The following is a 24,586-nucleotide window of genomic DNA, read 5'->3' on the forward strand; positions in this document are numbered from 1 at the left end:
TGTAATAGACTTGCCAATAAGAGCATTGTTAGCATTGGATCCTTCCATGCCACATAGCTCCTGCTTCAGCAATAAGAGAAAACAGTAGCATCAGAAGCTTCCCCTGCAGGTAAATCCATTGTTCTGCATCCATTGCAGACAGTTTGGGACTTGGAGCCAGATTTCAAACCATCTGCTACCCTGAAATAGTTCTGCTAAAGAATAAAATCTCTTGGGGCTTCCAAAGTGTTTGATTCAAAGCTTCAGTTTGAGGCTTCGGTGTCTGTTTTCCTGCATGTTTAGCAGCACCATGACAAATTCAATATTCTTCTCCCTTCACATCAATGACCAGAAAAAGTAGCTTATTTATATATAATGGCTACAAGTGCCTGAGCTCTTCTAATGTCATGTTGGACCCGTGTGGTAGGCACAGAATAAACAATGCTTCTCTGACTTCCATTCCTATAGCAGCTCATGGACTGGGAGAAACTTATGTTTCTGGAGCCACTTTGGGTAAAGTAAACCTTTACCCAAAGGGACTGACAGGTTCCACACCTTCCTTTCAAGGTAGGACAAACTTGGAGGTGACCTTTGTGTTATTTACTCACACATACACTCCACACTATGGCCTGAACATGTGTGAAATCGGAAGACACAGATCCAAGTCAGCTCCCTTTTAGTAACCACATGGCATTAGAAACCCCAACTGTGATTGAGAGTCAATTTGAGACTGTGAATAAGTAAAGCTGTTTAACCTACACCACATTTCGAATTCAGGATGTGTGATTAAAGGATTCAAGATAAAGAAGTAAGAGATATCAGAAACTGCAAAAAAGAAAATGAAGCAGTAATTTTCCTTACTAATCCGTCCTCTAATATAGTCCCTGCATTATTAGTTTTATGGCTTACATAAAGCTGCAGCAGCATCCTTCTTACATGCAGTTAGATGCACAGGACCTGCTGAGGCAAGGGAGACAAACAACCCCATTGTGCTTCAAGGGGATAATAGCAGTTGCTGGAGTGAGTGGGGAAAGGGGAAATGGAAGTGTGGGGGACCAGCATGTTGTCTGAATCCCAAGGGCCTTAAATCCTGTCATTCATTGGAAACAGGAAAGGAGAGAGGTAAATTGGGGATATTGCCCTTTTGGTCCCCTGTCAAATGGGCTTACTAACAGGTGAAGAACATCCTTGTGAGTGTTCCTATACTGCACAATGCCTACATGTGTTGCTTGCTCTGCCTTTACAGAATAAGAGTTTTAGAAGACATGAAAAAAATTCAAGAGAGACAGAAAGATGCTGCTATTCTCACAAAATCTTATAAGAATTGCAGCACAGGCCTTCAAGTGCCATCTCTCTTGTTTCAAACTGGAGGCTTTTGTGGAACGCCACGGGTGACAGACAGATGGCAGGTGACACAAACAGCTGAGATGGAAAGTAGAGGCATTTAAAGGGTCTCAGACTGATCTTCAGATGAGAGGATTCCTGAGTAGCAAGAAGGAACATGACTTATAGTTACAAGCATTTCAAAAATCCATATTAGGGGAATACCTTTAAACTGGCCAACCGTGTGTGTGTGTGTGTGTGTGTGTGTGTGTGTGTGTGTATTGGTGTGCAAGTGTTTTGCGTTCTCCTAAGCTCTTCATCAGGCTAGACAGTAAAATAAAGCAAAGTGAGAGAGGAGAGAAAAATTGTCACACCGTATGGTAAGGAGAGCTTGACTAGCAGGTATTGATATTAGGTATTGCCCTGAGATGAATTCTGGTATTGTTTTTTATGAACAAACACAGCTACCTTTCATTCGGTTATGAATATACCGAATTTAGCCATTAAACAGCAGAAGTGGAAAAAGAGGGTCTTCTATCACCTGAAGATAAAACATGATTCTCTGAGGGAACATTTCCTCCAGCTGTTAGGTAAAGTTACCAAATTTGCTTCTATTGACGTTTAGGCACACGACCAAAAATTAATCTCTACCTGTTGTTGCTGATTGCATTTTCTCCCTAGTTTCTTTTTATTACTGTTTTCCACCTATGATGGAAATTCTGTGTCTTACCCAAAGGTAAAGGGACAAACGTGGGATTAACAGTTGATTTTTGTAATTCCAGAGTTGAGGAATCAGTCTTTGCTATTTTTCTCCTTCCCCTGAAGGCTTTGGTGCAACCTAATAGCTGTGTGGCACATAAAGGAGTTTCATCTGAATGCCTGCTACTTCCTTCCCCATTCTGCATTAAGATTCATCCCAGATATAGACTCGTGGCATCATCACCAGCAGTTTTTCTCCCTGCCCCAACTTTGCTTCGCTTATCTCCTACCCTGGTGAAAAGTTCAGCAGCACTCAAAAGCTTGCATGCTATTTTCAGTAGGCCTATCAAAAAGACATTGCACTAATACAGATTTTGGAGTTCTTCTTATGAGCCAACATATCTACCTTTACTTTTTGTACAACTTAGAATAAACAAAGATCACCAGTGTTGAAGCAATGATTCTTTAACATCAACTTCATTGGACTGGCCATGTTGTTCGGATGCCTGATTATCATCTTCCAAAGCAACTACTCCCAACTTAAGAATGGAAAGAGAAATACCAGAGGAAAACAAAAGAGGTTTAAAGACACTCTCAAGGCAAATCTTTAAAAATGTAGTATAAGCACTGGTAACTTGGGAACACTGACCTGCAAGCGCTCCAATTGGTGAACAGCCTTTACCAAAGGTGCCATGAACACAAACTCAGGACGAAAAGGAGAAACGTGCTAAGAGGTAGGCACGTTTGGCAAACCCTCACCATGATAAACTCCCACCCAGAAACCTATGTCCCCACTGTGGAAAGACGTGTGGATCCAGAATTGGCCTCCACTGTCACTTACAGACTCATTGTTAAGACTGTGTTCATGGAAGACAATCTTACTCGTGATTGCCAAAGAAGACGAAGAAGAGACAACTTGGAACTTTCAAAGCTGCAAACAGTGATATTAGCCTATAATCACCACTGGCTAGGGAAAAATTGATCACACCACTGCAAAACAAGTAGCTTAAAAGCCGCTGGTGCCAGCAGGTAAACCACCAAAATAGCATCTATAAGATGCAAACACTAAAACAGGAAAAGCTGCTCATGACAGAATTCTGGTCCCCAACAACCTATGAATATTAGCCCAAAACACGGGTTTCATGGGTTGTGAAAATTTTGCTGTAGGGATGGGTGAGAATCAGTGCTAGGAAACTGGTTATTTCTGTAACTTAAAAGGTTGTGTACTCCAAATTAGAACAACGGATCATATTGACCATTTTATATACTTTCGATACTCATCACACTTCAGGCTATAATCTTATGGGAAACCAAGACACTCTGCTTTAACAAACAAAATTTCACCCATGAACAGAAAGAAAAAAAGTAATCTGCTACAACTGTTCCCCAACACTTCTGAGTAACACACACTGCAGCATTAATTAAAAGCCTGCTGGCTAGCTTAACAACTTCCATATCAAATGTTCAACTGAAACACCCAACAGAAGGAAAGCAGCAGCTATAGGCAAAATGTCTCTAATGAGAGAGCATTTCCACTAGGGAAATTTGACACCATCATTAAACAGAAGTTTATTCTTGCACTTATCACTGGAAAAACCTAGGGGTTGTGCATTTGGACTACGCAAGAACTAACAACTACCCAAAACTGACATTTCTCTTTAACGGCACACAGGGTGCAGATCTAAAGCATTTTTAAAGCCTCCCGCTGTTGATGGAAAATGGCAGACAAAAAATGTTCAAGACACAATTATAGTTCTATAAATATGAGAAGGACACTTACAACTCTCTTTATTGGCTATGCTTAGGGGATCAGACTTTGGTAGTGATGTAGTGCAGTGTATGTCTTAATGAGGATGTTTGCATTAAGTATCAGTCAGGAGGAGAACAAAAGGTGAACCACTTCAAAGCTGTATAAAAGGGAAGCCAAAGGGTGAAAAGTTAATGGCTTTCAGAGGAAGACTTTCTAGTAAAAAGGAAGGTTGCATCTCCCATCACAGCCAAACCGTATTCCCAAACACAGCAATTAAATCGAGTAATAAAAACAAAGCATTCTAATCCCTCAATGGCTGGAAATTAAACAAACTGAATTTAGGATTGAGGCTCACCCAGATGGATCTTTTCTCCAGAGAACAGGCTGAATATTCTGGAGCAGATATTATTGTGATCCCAACACTAATTTTACATCAAGCTGCCATCCCAGTTGCTATCCCAACAACACAGTTTGACAGGCTTTGCACATTGTCGAGCTATGCAGAAGTTAGGAAGGTTCCCTTCTCCCTGTAGTCCAATACAGACAACAAGCAGGGCCTTTCCCCTTTTCCAAAGATGGGCATCTTATCCATCTGAAAGCAATACTAGATCTCATAATGAGCCAGAAAGCCATGTCTAATTTACACATCATTTGCATTTCTTGCATGGCATTCCCATGAGTCTTGGAAGTGCAAAACTACAAGAGGTTGGCTGCATATATTCTGCCACAGAACCTATCATGAATTTGGCATTCATGAAATGTGAGAAACTTGCAACCCTGGGATCAAAAAATGTGCTAGGGATATTTTAGAAGCAGGGAAGTTTAGCACACTAACATCCATTAGATTGAGTTCTCTTGGATGCCTCCATGTTTCTGTTCTTTTAAACAATTCTATGCTATCATACACATCTCTGAAAATGTATGTGCTAGGAACATTTTAAGATGAAAATAAAGTTTCTAGGATAAGAACACTGAGACATTACAGAAGCACCTTTGCCATGTGGTGGAGTTCATGGGCAATACATTTCCATTCTGTTCCAAAATACTGGTATCCTACATAAAATTATGCACAATAGCAGGGATATTGCTCAATGGAATGAAGGATTAGTGCATTTGCACAGAGTATCTTGGCCACCTTTAAGTTTGCAAAGCAAACAAACACAATCTTGAGGGGATACATAGTATTAGAAACCAGGTTTTTATTCAAATATCAATTTTTAAAATGAAACACGTAACTCACCAGAGCCATGGAGCTATGGGATAAAAGATCACGTCCTACTGAGACAATGAAAATGCAGAGGACTGCCCCATTTGGCTCACAATTTTGGGGGCAGTTCCCTTTAAAAGCACCATCTTCAAGTGCATACATGCAGCTCCAGAAATAATGTTGCTGGCAGAGGAAGCAAGAATGAATCATGGTCACATATACTCCCTAAGATCTCACTTATGACTTTGATACAAAAGCAGCTTCTCTCTCTCTTTATCCCTTCCCCCCTCAAACTGTGGCTGTCAGACATAGATGGTGACCCACTCTGACTGCTGTCCTTCAGGCTTGAAGGACACAGCTATACAATACTGAGCCCCCTTCCTTTGACATTGATGTCAAACAGCCTTCCATTCATTTTCAGAGGATTCGCAATCCATATCCATTCTCAAAGCCAATATAAGCAGCAGGAGAGGCTCATTTCCTCTTCTCCTTTTGCACATCCTGTCACTGACGCCAGTGATTATCATAACAGAGAATGGGAGGAGCCCCTGCTAGCAACCCATGGCAAATAGGTGGGAAATGCTGGGGCTGCTTGCATGTGTGAAACCTCTCACAGGCATCAAAGCTGAAGCACTTCAAACAAAGTCACAGCGGCCACAGTTCACAAAGATCAGCAACAAGCTACAGTGGCACAGCTTTAGGAAGAACCCTTGCTTTCCAATGGCCACACTTTATACTCACAAACACCAGTTATGTGTTAGATTTGCATCCTCTACTCTGGGGTCCTTGTCTTTAACGCACAAAGAGGAGGGAAGGAAGCAGTAACAGAGGACATAAAAGCACCAGATTTCACAGGAGACTGTGCATCTTCCCACTGGGCAAGCAACCAAGAGATGAGCACAAGTGCTGTGATGCTGCAGAGATCACATACGCTGACACAACACATTTGAGTGCCCCACCCTTCCAAGCTAAATCTGGAAGGAGGAGCAGGATAAAAACTACTCTTCAGCTTTAGGAAGACAGGAAAAAACCAAACAGGAAGAAGAAAACACCATGTACTTTGTTATACACATTCATTCATTCATTCATTCATTCATAAATAGATAGGTTTGTGCAAGAAACAACACTTTACTTGAATTGCTGGTCTTTGGTGCTCCTTGTTTTTGCCAGAAATCGTTCAGCTAGCTTCTCCAAGTTCCTGGAGTAATCCATCTCGATCTCAGCCTTTTTGCGGAAAAAATCCTGCAGGTCCTGGAGCAGCTGGACTCTAAGCTCACATTGCTGATCAAGACATTTCAGTTGTTCAATAAGCTGGGCTCGGATCTCTGTAAAACAAAGGGGGAGGGAAGCCACACACTGAGTGTTAAAACAGATTCTTAAAAAGAGCATAAAATATAACAAGATGTCTGGTGGTCATAGTGCTAGAACACTGGTTAAAACTATGCAGGCATCAGGTAAGAAACTGCCTAAGAAAGCCATGTCAACAACTCTGAGCTACCTAAAGAAGAGCCAAAATTGTACAATCATACAGTGTAGTACCAGATAGTGTTATATATAAGTATATAATTGGAGGCAGTGTTAGAAACTCGTATAGAGAAGCTAGGAGCCAAATGGCTCCTGGGACCTCGGTTGCAGGCGCCAAAACATAATGTCTAGTAGTCACTTGGGGGAGGGAGGGTGGGAAACACTCTTTATTATTTTCATAAGCATGAACCAATCTGCAATTCACATAAGTGATACAATGTTAATATCACATTTTTAACAGAAATTGTTTATACATGTTTAATTTGGTGTTTACAATAAAAATATTGGAACCATACTTCAGTTTTCAAAATACTCTACACTTTATTGTTAAACTCCTTAACATATTGTCTATCCTTAACATACACTTTGAAGTTTCAAAGCACATACATTTCAGTAATCCCTGAGTGTCAGCCAGACACAAAAAATGGCAATTCAGACTTTTTGAGGTGCTCGCAAATGGAGAATCTTTAGGAATGAAATGCGCCTGGTGCCCTGCTAATTTTGAACCCTGACTGAAGGACCTGGATTTCAAACCAATTCAGAATACATATTGGATGGCCTTAGCTTACACACACTGGGCCTAAGCTGGATAGCTCAGCTGGTTAGAGCTGATAATACCATAGTTGCAGGTTTGATCCCCATATGGAACAGCTGCATATTTCTGCATTGCAGGGGGTAGGACTGGATGATCCTTAGGGTCCCTTCCAACTGTGATTCTATGCTTCTCAAACCACATGCTCCACTTTTTGTTTTACTTCCAATCACAATGTGGTTCTCTAACATTTCATGTCAGGCATGGGGACTGACTAGAAATGCATGGACAGTGCATGGAGAGATTTTTAAACCTCCCCAACCACTGGTGACAAAATAAATCCATCCCACATTACAAATATGGGGGTGTCCCATGGGAGTGTCTTTTCCACCCCAAAGCCTAACTGTAGCAAAGGAGACAATTTTGACTGCTGTTTGGCAAGAATGAAAGAGTTAAGCCCTCCCACTCCATTCCCAATTAAAATCACTCTCCGTAATTATATTTTTAAAAGAACACACAATATAATTGGGAATAATGCAATTAGCATCATATGTATTTTAGCCCCACTGTGTAACCCACTTCACAAGGCTACTGAGAATGAAAATGTGATGGCCCTATGTATGCTGCCCTTCACTCTTTGGAGAAAGAGCAGGATATGAATGCTATAAATATTATGTACAAGCCAGTTAGTAAAATCAAGGCTAAAATTGCTCCCCATGCCTCTCACTTCCCCTCTGGCCTCTAACCAACCTCAATGTCAGCAAAAGCTCTCCATGATTAAGTGTGCCTGTAGACAGAAAAATAACTATAATTGTGTTTTGGACACTGTGGCCAAGGGATAACAAAGCAACTTGGAACCCAATACAGTTCACTTACAAGGAAGGCTTTTACTGCTGAAGATTCTATCAATCAGCAGTGTCAAGGGCACATTTGGCATCCCAACGAAGCGGTCATTGTCCAAAAATGTACTGAATCTCTCTAGATAAGGGCCACAGGGCCGGCTAACACTGCAATTCACCGTGTTAGCTCAAATTCTCTCCAGAGACTCTCCATCAAATTCCTTTGCAGGCTATTCCTAGGGCAAAACCAAAGCACTGATCATGCCGGGCATTCCCAGAAGACACCAATTTGGGATTATTCAATTAGCTGCTGGGACTCCAGCTGCGCCACTGCAATTAAATGCAGCACATCAAATTGAGAATACTTTGCCTTTGGAAGGTCCAACTGATTCGCATTCCCAATTGGAAAAGGTCACAAGACTGTTTCATTTTTCATGAAAAGGATGTCTTTGGGCAAAATTTTCAGGCAGATTCCTTTCGCCTGCACAGAGAGTGGTTTTAGCATAGATGACATGGCTGTTAATATACCATTTTTACTACTTGGGCAGATAAATGTTTTATTAAGACCACACAATGTTTGCAATAGCCTTTGGAAGTATCAAACTATATATTTCTGACCCATGGGAAAGCTAAACAAGTGACATCACATCTGGCAACTAAAAGTACCATTCTCAGTTATTATATCAAACCCCACCAACCTACGGCCTTTGGCTACTGAGCTATTAAATAAGTTGGTTGCAGATCCATTAATAATGCCTCAGCCCCCTAAATGCCCAAGAAAATGATCAGCTATGCCTTTTCCTCCAAAACTCTCTGGACATTTGAAAAGCTAATTAGAACTGCCTGCTATGTCTGTGAATTTTCTGTGGCCGATCTCAGTTATTTATATAACAGTCTCATTCCCAGATCAAATTGATACCAAACAACATAAATAAGCAAATGCAACACTTAGCATTCACTGAGCTTCTGTCTTTTCTTTACGACTCTGGATCATTTGGATACAAAACTCAGTGCAAACAGCACTAGAGCACTTTTGCAAGTGTTTATTTTTTAAATGGCCCATTTTATATGCACACAAACTACAGACAAAGAAGCAAGGATAAGTTCCAACATCACACCAGCTGCTGAGACTTCCCCAGTCCTTCTTTTTCCCCCCACAGCTCCCATGTCCCCCCATTTGCTCCAAAGCCCCCACCCCTCCACAACCCTCTAAGCATATTAGGGAGCAAGGATGAATGCTGCAGCCAAGTCCCTATTTATGCAAGGGTGCCATAACTGGATATAACATCCAAAATGAGAAAAAAATACTGATTGAAAAAAGGAACCTACAGGTAGGTATCTGGTCAGTAACTGAAACCACATTGTTCAGAGCAATGTTCAGAGGTCTAAAAGCTTTCCCTTGGAAAAGCTGAAAGAATCATCTTAACCTTCAAGCAGCACAATGAACTTGGCCAACAATCAAGCAATGAAGGAAAAAGAAAATGCATTTTATACATCACTTCATTTTTATGAGCAATCAGATCAGATATGCCGAGCATCTTCAAGTTTCCACGTGGTAGATTCAACTTCATAGCTACTTTATCCGAAACTGTTCAGGGGACCCAAAGAACTGCATGGAGTCTTCGTGTGTCCTATCCATCGCATGAATAGAATATATACTAATAATAATCTTCAGCATTTGAACCCAAAGCATATTTAACTCAACCTCCAAACACAGGACTCACTCTTAATAGTTTTACCATACAACCCTTCCCCCACTTCTCTTAAAGCAGCTTTTAAAAACAACGATGCAATGGTTTTGCTACTGCAAGTCACCTTTTAAAAAAAGGGCATCACTCAGTTTGGACACTTCACAACCCAGTAATTGAAGACCAATGGGGTGTGTGTGTGTGTGTGTGTGTGTGTGTGTGTGTACAGTATATATAATCCAATTAGCTGCTTTATAGTGTTCCAGTTAATTCCACAGAAAATTTTAGATGCAGTACAACAGCTCTTCTCATATAGTATACAAAGACTCAGAGCTCAAAAACTTTTAAAAGGTGGTAGAAATGGTTTTAAAAATGTTCCACAGATGCACATGGGTGCAGCTGCACAGCAGAATACAAATGTATAAGTAAGAAAGAAGCCTTATGGGGGTGGGTAGGTGTTGCCCCCCTGGAGAGATAATGTCAATACATGTCTTTCACTCACCACAGCTTCCCATTCCTGCTTGCTTTTCATTGATTTCTTAGGAAGGCTGGGAGTACAGAAAATCCAGTAGTTTCTATAGCAATCATGACACTTACACCTGCTGAGGAAATAATTTTTGCAGCTTTGGGGGCAGGTAGCGATGGCAGCCTAAAGAGCTAGTTCTGAGACAGCAAAATCCCACAGGGAATGTAAGGTGCTGAAACAGCCAGCCTGTAGTAGGAGAAATCAAGAGTACGTACTGGTCTTCTGGGACCTGTGCAGGGAAGCAAGGTCTAAAGCAGGCATCCCCAAACTTGGCCCTCCAGAAGTTTTGGGACTACAACTCCCATCATCCCTAGCTAACAGGACGAGTGGTCAGGGATGATGGGAATTGTAGTCCCAAAACATCTGGAGGGCTGAGTTTGGGAATGCCTGGTCTAAAGAGACCAATGAATAACAATCTGATCGCTTGCTATATGCTGCCTAATTAGCTTTTTCCGGAATTATTTTTCTCTGTTAGATAAAACAAGCTCCCGTAATATTTTCAGTTGCTTTTTGTAGGAAGAATTCACTGTGTTCAAAGTACACCACCATACTCTGAAACCCAGCCAACTGATTGGTAGTGTTCTACGTGAAGATGCTTTTAAGGATTCTGATGAGGATCAAACATTTTTTTGTCATCTGGGCATATCAAGGACCTATAGAACAAGCCAAAAATATTCTTTTGCAGAAAGAAACCAGATTTATTTTTCTACTCAACACTTTACATCCTTCAGGCTTGAATACAGAATTAGATTACAGCTGTTTTTTATGAGTTATTACGTGGTTAATATCTTAAAGGAATATTATCAATTTCTTTAAAAATTTATTTATGGTTAAAATATGGTCTTTTTAAGAAGCATTTATGGAAATTATAGCCACCTGTAGTTGTAGTCAATATTGCCTCTCTCTATATAAAGAGGCATTAGGTTAATGGTCGTGATGACTGAATCCATTATGTTCCATGTTCCATGTCTCTGATATACAAGAATACGGTATGTAAATTTATTGTTTAGTATGTGTATTATTTTACTTGGTTTTGTATAAAATTACATCACATTATGTTCCTTTATATAATCCACAGTATGCACAGCTGACAAAGCTCGGTTGGGTGAAGCATGGGATTATCCTGGAATCCTTGACTTACTTTCTGCATGTGCCATTCTTCCAAGTTTTTCATCTGATACCTGCATACAAGGAACACTAGAATTCTTAACAGCATCTTCATGTGGAACACTACAAGATTGATATCCGTGGATATTGCCAATATAAGAACTGAATAGATTATATTTCCTGATCAATCTGCTGGACTTTAATTTCTCATAATATGTTTCGTTTATATGATAAGTTGGTCTACAGAACCATATATTTTGATATGATATGTTGAATCACATTTAAAAGAATTTATATAGTTACACATAGCCTGTTACGTTGTTTGTGTTGTTATGAACTGTCATGAGGCGGGACTGCTATGCTCAGTAAAACCAAACTGGGCCAAGCAAGCTAACAACTATGTCACACCCTGCAAGCCACAGTCAATGGTTCCTCCCTTTTGTTTCTGCAGAGATGTGCTACATCAGGACCTGCAGTTTCCACAGGACTGCATTTCCATTGGAGGGAAAGCAGTAGCTGATTGGGTTTGCTGGCACTGGGGAACAATAGTTCATTGATGGCCCAAGTGCCCCTTTCTGTTAGGTTTTCGCAGGTTTTTAGTTGTTGTTGTTGTTGTGGCTGCAAATAAAATGAAGTCAAGAATGCAGGAATTTCCTGAAGGCCAGAAAGTTTTCCAAGGCTATACAATGTATTCCTGTTATCCAATCCCAATCCTTATACAAGCAGAGGGTTCCCCCCCCCCCACCTCCTGTCAGAACATACTAAGGCACAGTGGGCCACTGTATTACAGAACAGCTTACCAAAAGAAACTGCAGATGCAATCAATATACTGAAAGGACTGGTAACTCCTACCTAAACTACTTACCCTGAACCAATTTAGTTTGGAATTTAACACTTCTTTCAAAAAATATGTATCTTCATTCGCTTGGAGGGTGTCATTTAAACCTGTATAATCCCAAAACCACAGTGCACCACAAGCAGAGGACAAATGGGAGGAAAGGGCACAACCGTCCAATTTCCGCAACAAAACTTAACACAGAGACCACTGGGAGGAGGTCAGAATACATTATCAGTAGCCTGCCTTAACTAGGGAAAGTTTTCTTCCTGCAAGGTTGATAACTTGATAGAAAACTCACCAAGAGAACCCAGTGCATCTCTGTGCCATGAGCTGAGCCAGGCTTTTGTCTATCTTCACAATTTGAATGGCAGCAGCTTTCGAAACGCCCATTGTGACAGGGAATTTCATTAATGCGAACAGTTTCTGAGCTCTGGGTGCAGTAGTGAGCCTAAGATTTCAGATTAAAACTGCCCCTGCTGGAAGAAAAGGAAGGCCCTTTTCTGCCTCCCCACTTCCAGCCACTCTCTGAAGACTGCAGAAGGGACCCTTCATAAGAATATAAGGGGGGGGCGGGGCAGGCAGGGGGAGTATGGCTTTGGGTTTTTTTAGTCTTCTGATGAAGACTAGACCATGTGGGAAATGAACATAAGATTTTAGCTGCAGTTCACTCATTTTCAGCTTTGCATTTTTGATAAACCGCACCAAGACACTCCACTGTGGTGCCCTTAACCTAGGATTAAGGTGCCATTTAGCTCCTATCTTTCATATCTCAGTTTCTAACACTGAATGGCAGACATCACTACCAACACATTAAACACTGGCTCTCCTGAGCAACTTCATGCTTCACGTGGGCCATTCATGTGTTGTTGTTGTTGTTTTAAAAAATGCCTGTTTAATCTACCATTAAAATGCAACTTAAAATAACTATGTTAAAAACAAAGGACCAGACCAAAAAATATTTTGCAGGTAAATGAAAAGGTCTTCTCCAGATGTCAAAAAGAACCAGGAAGCTGATACCAAGTAACCTTTTCTGGCACCCCCCCACACACACCTCATGGTTAGCCACTTCATTTTGCTTGGTGAGGCACTTGGGGCAGTGCCTCTGAAAAAGATCTTAAGGTTTGGGTAAGAACCTCATATATGTTTATATGTTAATATTTTATCTGTTAACATCTGGTAATATGTTCACCTTATTTTTAAAAAAGAGATCATAAGGTTTTGTTGTTTTTAAAGGAAATCCATCCAGAGATTTGGGGGGGGGGGCTGTTCACTGTAAACTTGCAAAAATGTTTTCATCACCCCCTCAAATCAGAATCCTGAAATGGGAAAAATGTGTGTTTGGGGCAAAGACACTGCAATATTTTTAGAACAGCGAGTCTAATTTAGAAGCATCCTCACAGCATGCACTCTGCCACATGCAGACACCAGCGAGTATCTGCAAGGCTCATTGCAAGCCCTCATGGAGCTTCCCTGTAAATTTAACTTGAGGGGATTAAAAAAAAAAAAATCTTACAATTAAAGAAACAGTTCAGCAGCATTCTGCATTCTCAATTTTTCTTTGAAAATTCACATTCTCGGATGGTCACGTAAGAAATCTCACAAAAGAGTAACATTTTTGTATGAGAACCTCTAACAGAACTAAGCCAGAAACAATGAGGAGATAACATAAATTGCAGAGCCAGCCCGATTCACCTTCCTTATTTATTTAACAAGCCAAACATAAAATATACTGAATTAACAACCCCTTATCTGCTGTAGCCACCAAAAGACCAACCTACATAAGGAGAATTTGCATTGCTTTCAGGCTTGCTGAAGGCTTAGTACATGCTACAGTCTGCAGCTGACCCAACAGGGAGCCTGTCACCTAGAATCGCTTAATAGAAGCACGAAGTGTGGGAGACAATTTTCCTTCCCTGCAGCACCATAAAACACAGAAAAATATTTGAAGCATAGGAGGTGAAGTAAGAGATGAGAGAACCAGGCTCAACCTTAGCTTGACGGATGAGCTTAACTGCAAGTTACAATGATGGGTTTTTATCATCCTTGTAGAGCACATAAAGTGTGGAGCTTCAGAAATTATAACTCTGAAGTCTGACAACTCAACACTTTGAGGATCATGAAGAAATGTAAAGAACATTCAGATCTCCAACTTCCAAAAAATCTTAGGGAGCCATAGATCGAAACCAGCACCTTAAAGTCAGCCTTAAGGAACTGCAGCATCAATTTAATGTGCTCTCCAGTGCAGGTTAATATGCTTTCATGCAACTCGGTGGCATTTCACCACCTTTTAAAAGAACCTTCAGGACACATGCATCATGAGACATTAATGAAGGCTCCAGATTCCTAGGGTAAAATAATAGTCAATCATTCTAAACCAAAGATAAATCAACTTTCAATGCAAAAATATTGGCCTTGGTGCTTTGAATATAATTTTGGCAAATCAGCTACAAAGAGTACTTTTACCAAAGGTTTTAACTTTCTCTTTCAACAGGAATGGTTGTGGGTTTTCTATTTCTTCATATCATTTTTATAATCAATACATTTTTATAACAGCACAGAAAGAGTGGCTGGGCGGGGTACAAATAATAAATTATTATTATTATTATTATTATTATTATTATTATTATTATTAACTTCAGTTTGGTATGAAGGGCCCAAGATGAAAACTTGCATCTCTTGCACTAGCTGAAGAACAGGTGATGCTATTCTGAGTGCCACACCCTGCAAGAGATAGATTCAGCGAGCTATTTTATTTCACACTTACAAAAGAGACAGAGATGAGACAGATGTGTTTTTTTTAATAAAAAGAAAACTTCTCATAATTACTGAAGAACTGAATAATAAACAGATGCTATCTTCGTAAGCAATAATCCCCACAGTAGTAAATCCAGAGACTAAACAAGATTTTTCTTTTTATGTTTTCTCTCCTCCACCAATGCCAACCGCTCTTCCTTAACATACCTTAACTCTAACTAACCCTTCCCCCCTCCATATGCTAACTGCCTTAGGATGCTCCTTGTCAATCACAAGCAACTCATCACTATTCTAAAAGAGCTGGGGTATTACATTTGCATAAAGCCGAGTCACAAAGCCCTAATCCTTTAACTCAATATTTAGTCCAAGATGATTCCATTATGACAGTATTTTTTAAAACAAACTCAAGGCGCGCGTGCGCACACACACACACCATTTCCAACAGAGGTTAAAAAGCAGCAGCAATTACCAAGATTGTATCCACACAAGTTTGAGCAGACATAATGCCAACTCTTGGATGTATTGATGCTTTGCAGCTGCTAATTATAATTAAGGAACTCCAACTGGTATACAGCACAAAAGAAGAAAGAATTAATTCTGAACAGCAACCCCCATATGGGATCAAACCAACAGCACATTTTCCTTTTTACTGAAATTCATAGGAAAATATTGGCTTGCCTACACTTTTTGCCCTATTGTGGACAGCAGGAAAGCATTCATTCTTTTGGAACAGTTATTACTTTGTAACACATGGAGAACAAAGCTCTCGCTCATATAGATGCAAGCCCCCATGCCGTCACCTGAACGTTGCTGGAGGGCTCATGACCCAGTGGGAATCTGATGGAGGCTTCGTGGAACCTCTCCATGAGGACTGTCAACACAGTCTGTACCATTTGGACCATCAGGATGGCATCATGTGAATGGAAGGGTCAGCAGAGAGTGCCCCATATGGTGGCACTGGCTGATAAAACCGATGCATCCACCCGGTTCTCACTAGGCCACCAGCCCACAAAAACCCAAAAGAAACATAGCAGGGCTGTGTTCTTTTCTTTTCTTTCTTTTTTTTAAGAGCCAAGTGTGAGTAACATTTTGCCCATAAGAGTCACAATGCAATTTGAAAAACAGAGATAAATAATGCAATATGGATTCAAATCACAAGAAAGGAGATTCCAACTAAACCTTAGGAAGAACTTTCTGACAGAACTGATCAACAGTGCAACAGGCTCCTATGAAAAGTGGTAGACTCTTTTTCACTGGGTGTTTTTAAGCAAAGGTTGGGTGTCCATCTGTCAGAGATTCTTTAGCTTTTGATTCTTGCACTGCAGAGGGTTGGACTAAATGACCCTCGGGGTTCCTTCATTTCTATGATTCTATGAATGCTGGTGTTTTAAAGTAACTGATACCTTTTCCCTTTTTTGCAGATTACTAATTTAACTAACTTATAGTATCCTCTTGGAAGCTCCACTGCTTAAGGAATGTACATACTTTATCACAAGAGCGCTTACAGGCCCGACTAAACCTTGGTATCCAGCAGGTTCAAAACTCTGACATCTTCGCTGAGGCTATATCAGGTAAGACTTACTATATAGGCTGACCAATGCTGAACTAATATGGCTGCAATCAAATGTAATGCTGGTCATTAATCATGTTTAGGGAAATTAGCCTGTGCACAAGCTGCATTCTAGTGCACACAGTTTAAGCAGTCCCTTAAGCAGCTAGAACAGGCTTCCTCAACCTCGGCCCTCCAGATGTTTTGAGACTACAGTTCCCATCATTCCCGACCACTGGTCCTGCTAGCTAGGGATCATGGAAGTTGTAGGCCAAAAACATCTGGAGGGCTGAGGTTGAGGAAGCCTGAGCTAGAATGAGGGAAATAAACCACAGAGCAACAGGTTTAGCAAATGAATATTAACCAGCACTGTTGGTTTGTTTCTCTCAAACAAACTATGACTGGGGTGCCAAAAACAAACCTTGGCTTATGATCATGGTTTCCTGGAAGGAAAACAAAATACAAGCACTGATTCATAGCTAAGCTAACACTGAATCAGTCACTCTATAGTTTGTTTCCCCATTCCACTATACAGTGGTACCTCGGGTTACATACGCTTCAGGTTACAGACTCCTCTAACCCAGAAAAAGTACCTCGGGTTAAGAACTTTGCTTCAGGATGAGAACAGAAATCATGCTCCGGTGGCGTGGCGGCAGCAGGAGGCCCTATTAGCTAAAGTGGTGCTTCAGGTTAAGAACAGTTTCAGGTTAAGAACGGACCTCCGGAACGAATTAAGTACTTAACCTGAGGTACCACTGTAGTTTGTTTCCCCATTCTAGGAAGGAAGGAGCAAAGGAGGAACTACTCAAGCTATATGCACCAGCTAAGGTTTCCAACCACTGTTTCTGACCAGTGTTACATGCCAACACGGCCACATTTTATTTATTAAAACACACCTTACTGCAGTACCTTAGTAGTCATTTAGTCATTGACTAGGAAAGCTTATAGTTCAGTAAACCAAACAGAAAGATGACCTTGACTAGAAGGATATTCAGAAAATAGTGAACTACCCTGCAGACCAGAGCTTGATCATTGCACACACTCCTGCTTCATCTTGCAAACATCTCATACATCCAGACATTCAACTGTCTTGAACTCTCTCCCTCATCTCTTAAAATACAAAGGCCTCTTGCTACAGGGCAGCTGTACTTACTCTCACTTTCTTTTCTTTTTTAAAAAAGGCTGCTGTTATGTTTTTAGCCAGCTGTGAGAAATACCAACAATAATCTCAGGAATCCAAAGGGAAATGAAATACCTTTGCTCTGCTGATTGTAGAGGTCTACAATTGTTTGTAGAGGTCTACAATTGTTTGCGTCCTCATAGATTTGCTTTTCATCTCTTCTTTTTCCTACCTCTTATCTCTGCTTTAATCTGCCTCACTTGGCACAAATGCCTCAGCATCTAATTTAACTGCTCATAAAAAGACACGATGCTGCATTACTTTACATTTAGGATTTCCACTTTACATGGGTTGAGATCATCTGCTTCCAGTTGCTGAATTCGCTAGAAACCAGTGAGACAGAGGTTTTGTTTTTAATATGTATTGTTATGAGCTTTCATTTATAAAATGGGAAATTGGTTGAATCTGTGTTCACGTGCTTCTCAATAATACGTTTCCCAACAGATCAACGGATTTGAAGAAATCCCCCGGAAAAATCTATGGCAGTTTTTTTCAAAAGATGACAAACTTCAGGGGAAATTCTGTTGTTGAGAAAGCAAAAACAGACCACGTATGTAGCTCTGAAAGGAAGAAACTGCAAGAACTTGCTTGGCATTTTTTTTCAAGCACAGAAACTTGTAACATTTAAAAACAACCTTATCATTTTCAGATGAACAAAAGGATCCAAATTCCTGTCCCACCCTTTCTGCCCATGAGCCCTCAAACCTATTACCTGCCTCTGAAATCGGATGATACATCTCTCCCATCTCCCTAATGCTTGGTACAATGCTGGGGGAGCATCTCAAGCATCCGGAGTTTCTGATACATTGCCATAGCAACATTCTAAGCACAAGGAAAGGAGCCTCTGATAACAGAGACAAGTAAAAGGAGCTCCTTCACCAGCTTAGTTTGTAATTTAAGCTGTGAAAGAAGCCCCTTTTACCTGTCTGTATTAGCAGGGACCCCCTTACTGGTGCTTAGAACACCTAGAGCCATTTGAGATGGTCTATTTCAGAATACAAGAGCCCTTTTGGAATGTGCCAATTTGCATTCCAAACCAAGTAATTGCAATATCACTGGCGCACAGTGTATACGCACTCCTCCACAGTGATGCCACTACTGTTTAACTTATGCAAGAGCGCATGATTGCAAACCAGCCCTTATAGTGTAATTTCTGGTTTTCTTTTATTATGCAGATTAAAAAATAATTCATTTTAAATACCTGTCTGAACCAATGGGATTTGGCACGTTACAAATACATATTGCATTCTATTATGAGCAACCAAATGGGAGCCCTAGCCCTTTGTGTCCTCCTAAGATGGAGAAAAAAGAGAAATAAACAAAGCGTTCTGGGAGGAAAGCCAAGATTTCCTTGGCACCCATCTACCTTATCACAGCACAGACTTCCAAGATGCTTTTCTCCTATTCCCAAATGCCAAGCAATTTAAAATGATAAGAGACTGAGGAGAGGAATAACACAAACCCATACCAAGGGTCCACTCACAGTACTAAAAAAATCAGTAAGAGATGTTTTGACCACCCACATGGATCAAGTTAACAGGCAGAGAAACTCTTGCCAGTCTTTGTGAAAATCAAACATAGTAAGATTCATGGTGATTTGACACGAGTGATGGTCTTCTTTCACGCTGGAGACTTGGAAGTCCAAGCCATCTTTTTCCAGAGGGAGCCTTCTCTGTAGAATATGCTGTATGTCACACACAGATACCTCTTCCCTCAGAACTAACTGGATCTCCCAGCTATTTTAGATATATGAAATACATGCCAGCACACATTGAAATCAAGGACAAGACAGGCTAGGCTATGGAAGGAAGTAAGCAAGGAGGGTTGCCAGAAACTTCAACTGCAGCCAAACAGTTAACAAATTTTATAGCCCTCAAATGAATTAATGGAAAGTTGACTATATAAAGGTACCTAAACAAAACAGAAACCCAAACTTTAATTAGCAGTGTGGCTGAGCTAGTATCTTTTCTCTTTCAAGTGACTCAGCAGCAGGTCAAAAACAAAATGCTCCAGAATGAACACAGAGTCACATTTATGCAGTCAGCTGAAGTAGTAATTTTAGATCCTAGACCACATCTGCAATCAACCTCTAAACTAAAACAGAAACTCCTGTCTCATAAAGCTACAATTAACTTGTGTTTTGAATGTTATTCAAGTGGAGCTTACAATAATGCACCCTTTCGCTGGTTAGTTCACTAAACTCTCTTGCCAGTTTTGGGTGTTCTGCTTCAGTGTGAAACGTAAATCTCAAACTCACTTTGTGAGCTAACCAAGCACTTTTTTCTTGTTATTTGTACTGATAAAAAAATGTAAAAACAGAAGTTCTGGAAATATATACGGTAGTTTGAATTTCCAAGTTAGCAGGTGGAAGATTCAGGCCACCTCATGTCTCAAGTCACTCTGAACCTCTGACTGTAACAGAGTATCGGCATGCATGGGGGAAACCTAGATTTGCTCAACAATGAATCTTTGGGAAAGAAAAAACTACAGTACAGTGGTGTCTCGCAAGACGAAATTAATCCGTTCCGCGAGTCTCTTCGTCTAGCGGTTTTTTCGTCTTGCGAAGCAAGCCCATTGACGGCTTAGCGGATTAGCACTATTAGCGGCTTAGTGGCTTTTAGCAGCTTATCGGCTTAGCGGATCAGCTGATAAGCGGCTTAGCGGCTTAGAAAAAGGGGGGGGAGGGGAAAAAACCCGCAGGAACTCGCAAGACGTTTTCGTCTTGCGAAGCAAGCCCATAGGGAAATTCGTTTTGCGAAGCGCCTCCAAAACGGAAAACCCTTTCGTCTAGCGGGTTTTCCGTCTTGCGAGGCGTTCGTCTTGTGGGGCACCACTGTATGTGGGCAATCTCCACTACAAAACCAAAGCAGAAACCCAGCCCAATCCTGGCTGGCACACTGAACAAAAGCATTCCACTCTACAACATTCTGTTGCACTTGCAACAAAAGAGGTTCTACTTGCCTCCACACACAAAAATGAACCAGTTTTCTGGAATTAAGGACAAGTGTTCATTTAGAGAGGGGTGTCAACCCAGACAAACCAATTTACAAAGGTCTGGCAGTTGCAGGTTCATTTGCGGGTGGCGCTGTGGGTTAAACCACAAAGTCTAGGACTTGTCGATCAGAAGGTCAGTGGTTCGAATCCCCACGACGGGATGAGCTCCCGTTGCTCGGTCCCTGCTCCTGCCAACCTAGCAGTTCGAAAGCATGTCAAAGTGCAAGTAGATAAATAGGTACTGCTCCGGCAGGAAGGTAAACGGCATTTCCGTGTGCTGCTCTGTTTCACCAGAAGCGGCTTAGTCATGCTGGCCACATGACCCGGAAGCTGTACGCCGGCTCCCTCGGCCAATAAAGCGAGATGAGCGCCGCAACCCCAGAGTCGGCCACGACTGGACCTAATGGTCAGGGGTCCCTTTACCTTTACTTTATATCCATCCATATCTATATGTTCAAATGCCCTGCTGCCGTGGTTGTTTGAGAATTGTTACAGGGGCAATAAATTTAAGCATGCACTTTTTTTAAGGATTCAACAGCTAGTCGTAAAATTGCTTCAAGGTGCACTTTGATTATCAGATTCAAACAAAGCATTAGGAAGACAAACATTGTCATATGGCTTTGCCACCAACAGACATCCAGGTTCTACTTACTGGTGCTTTCTTAACACCGATTTCACCCAGATACTTTTCAGAGCACACACTAAAATGAGGGGCGATACAATATTTATGTGAGCACAAAGGCTAAAGAGGCCAGCGAACAGGCGTGTAAACGCATTTCTCTCCACCCCCACCCCCAGACAAGCGTTTCAGATGCTTGCCTGGATCAAATACATGCTTCCTACTGAATGGCATTACAGCGGAAGATTTAGCAGCTTCCATCCTGCCATGTCAACTGCTCTTGTCATACTTGCTGGCAGAATTCCATAACAGGAAAAATGAGGGGTGACAGGGGGAATGAACTTTCCCCCTCTCCACTCTAATATAGGGTTAAAGACACAATGGCAGGGAAGGCGGCACTCCTACCAGCTGAGCTACATCTCTCTCCCCCCCCCCTCAACCCTTTGATAAAAGGCTTCAGTGTTCAAGAATGTCAATCTGGCATCTTTCACTTGCATTCTAGTCCCTTTAAAAAGCATATAAATAAAAGGTTACACAGGGATTGATGTCAGGTGTAAGAGACAGAAAGATATTCTCACTGAGACAGCTCCCAGAGTCTACGTTTCATTGATTAGGTAACAAAGGGTCTTTGAATATTTGATCCTCTCTCTTTAGTTGTCTTGCAGCAGTCTGCTCAGATAACACACAGCTCTCCACTAAAATTCTATTAAGTGGCAAAAGGTCCTTTTCAAAGAATCGTAGAGTTGGAAGGGACCCTGAGGGTCATCTAGTCCAACCCCCTGCAATGCAGGAATAATAAATTTTTCTAGCAGTGTCTGTTGAATAAGCTGCATGAAGGTGGGGGGAGGGATATGATCAAAAGTAGTTAAGTCTCTCCCACACACACATATGCACACACTATTTTCCTTCCCCCATTCAGTGTTGTTGTTTTTAATTAAATCGCAGAGGGAAAGAATTTGCCCAACGTTCTTCCATTACAGGGCCTAAATTTATGAAATGAAAGCAACAGGAATCAGTAAAGATTATGATGTATGGCTAAGGGTTAACATATCTGGGCTGACTTTGGCGTCCATCAAAATTTTAGGTCACCTGTCTGCCCCTAATTCAGGAAAAGGCCAGTGTCTTGTCTGTGAGTGCCTCAAAAAGTCAATGCAATGCAGAGATTAATCCTATTCTTTTCCTAAGTTGCAGGATCAGAGAAGGGCAGAAGCTTGCCCCTAAAGTTGCACTGGAAGCTCTACAACAAAACCCCCATCCTTTGCCCAGATTCCAGGCTTGAAAGAAGGAGAGGGCTTGTCCCTCTGGTTATACTGACTTTGAGAAAGTCTGCTGCTCCCAATTCCTCCAACAGTCCAACATGAGGTCCCAGATGAGCCCCCAACAATCACTCTTGTCGGCCTGAGATAGGCAGTCCGCAGTGAGATATGACAAATCACTGACAAGTTGAAGAACACATTTGTGGAGCCCTGTATGGCCTTATTTGTAGAAGTGCAAATGAATTTTACATCATTACCTTTTATTTAAAAAGAGAGAGAGAGAATTGTATTTAAAAAGCATATACGATTATGGGAATTTTCTTCTCACTCTTCCGGCTTCATCTGAGGTTTACTGTTCATTCTTCAATGATAAAGTAGGTTCAGGCTTCTGAATCAAAGCCTCAACCAGGCACTCTCTCACCTTCCTCTGAGGCTACTTGAAAACCTGTGTGCCCAGTGAGAAGCCTAGGCTGTGGGGCTAATGACATCAGAAAATTGCAAGGTGGAAGATGAACAGCAATGAGCTCCAAAAATTACAGTCTGTGATAATTAGAGCTTAAATATATGTTAAATGGGCACCTTGCTGATTGCTAATTTCCAGCCTACTAATGTAAAGGTGCCCACTTAACATATACCTAATTATCACTCGCTGTAATTTTTGCACCTCCACCATACAATTGTATCCTTTTACTATTACCAAATAAGCTAATGGCTCATTTCTCCTTTATATACCTGCAAACTAAGATTTCATCACTTCATATATCTGATGAAGTAGGGCCAAGTCCATAAAAGTTTGCGCCATAGTAAAACTGTTAGTTTTTAGGATGCCACAAGACTATCCCAATTTTTAGGCTCTATCTATTCAAAAATTTGATAAGTTTTCTTACTGGGTTTGAGCACTGTTGGTGTTTTATAGACAGCAACAGTTCATTACTACAAAGGTGAAAGCATGGAAATCTTCTTGTTCAGTGGTACCTTAGTTCTCAAACTCAATCCATTCTGGAAGTCCGTTCAACTTCCAAAACATTCGAAAACCAAGGCACGGCTTCTGACTGGCTGATTGGCCCGGAAACAATACCAACAGCTGAAACAGACATTCGGCTTCCAAAAAATGTTCGCAAACCAGAACACTTACTTCTGGGTTTGCGGCATTGGGAGCCAATTTGTTCATCAACTAAGCCATTCAGGAACCAAGGTTCCACTGTAGTTACATCTGGAAATTAATAGTCAGGATGCACAGCCTCTATGTGGAGCTAGTTTGCGTTTTGACCACAGGTAATCGTTTGTCTCTTTAAAATTACATAGAATAAAAAGCATGAGCAGTGACCTTCCCCCACCCTATTTCTCCCAAAAAACCAATCAGGCCAGAGGGCTGGCATTCCACCACAAACACTATTAATTCATACCGAATGACTGACACTCAGAACTGCTCTAAAGGTCTTCAGAATAAATTCTGCAATTCTCCCATTCTCCAGTCAACCCTTAGAGAAATCATTCTCGTTTATCTGAAAGGAAGATAATCCCCTGCCTCAGGAATCTTCAACAAAATCAAGGTTCAAATTGTCCTGGGAAATGATAAACACGCTGCATTATTGGGTATTGAACTATTTTGTCTGCTAGTCAGAAATTCAATATCTTGACTCTCTACATTAAAGCTTGTCTTTTATAATGGTGAAAATGGCCTTTGCAGGGAGCGGATGGGGAGGGTGGGGGAGGAGATAATAGAATCTACATAATATACCTAGGCAATTCACCCTAGGCAGTAGATAAAATCCAAAAGTCGCTTTGCAAACAAATCTGTTAGTAGCTAGGAAAGATTTTCTACCAGCATCACTTATTAGTATCGAACCAGCAAAAAACATCCAAAGGGTAAAATGCATTCTTTGTAAATTGCTCATGTTCAGTTTCCCCTGCCCCTTGCGCGACTTCATTTTTGTACAGCAAATAATGCTCACGAGCAGCTTAAACTCGCATCACTCCTCCTTCTTGGCTAATCCTTCAAAGTGTACATGTTGAAGAGCTGCTCCTTATAAACATTTTAAGGCTGTATCCTTCATCTCCGTTCAACAGAGAACACATTCACACCCAACGTTTGCTATGTCTTTATGCAGCAGAGAAAAATATTTCTTAGCTCAGATCCCACCAGCAAAGCCATTGGAATTAATATACACAAAAGAGGGCCTGTGCAAGAAATGCTGCCAGCACATTGCACTCAATGCCAA

The 24,586-nt window shown here is 41.1% G+C and overlaps 1 protein-coding gene across 7 annotated transcripts in view; it reads right to left on the reverse strand.

Annotated features, from left to right (window-relative positions):
* The window catches only part of SRGAP2 (SLIT-ROBO Rho GTPase activating protein 2), a 215,113-nt gene that overhangs the window by 141,005 nt on the left and 49,522 nt on the right, over positions 1-24,586 (reverse strand). For all 7 annotated transcript variants that reach the window (XM_079978969.1, XM_079978967.1, XM_079978968.1 and 4 more), the window contains one exon: positions 6,091-6,283. In XM_079978969.1, the coding sequence (XP_079835095.1) occupies positions 6,091-6,283 (193 nt within the window). Of the gene's footprint in view, positions 1-6,090; positions 6,284-24,586 lie in introns of those variants that run through there.

The sequence above is a fragment of the Podarcis cretensis genome (genome assembly GCF_951804945.1).
Source record: "Podarcis cretensis genome assembly, chromosome: 6".
NCBI classification, from domain to species: domain Eukaryota; kingdom Metazoa; phylum Chordata; class Lepidosauria; order Squamata; family Lacertidae; genus Podarcis; species Podarcis cretensis.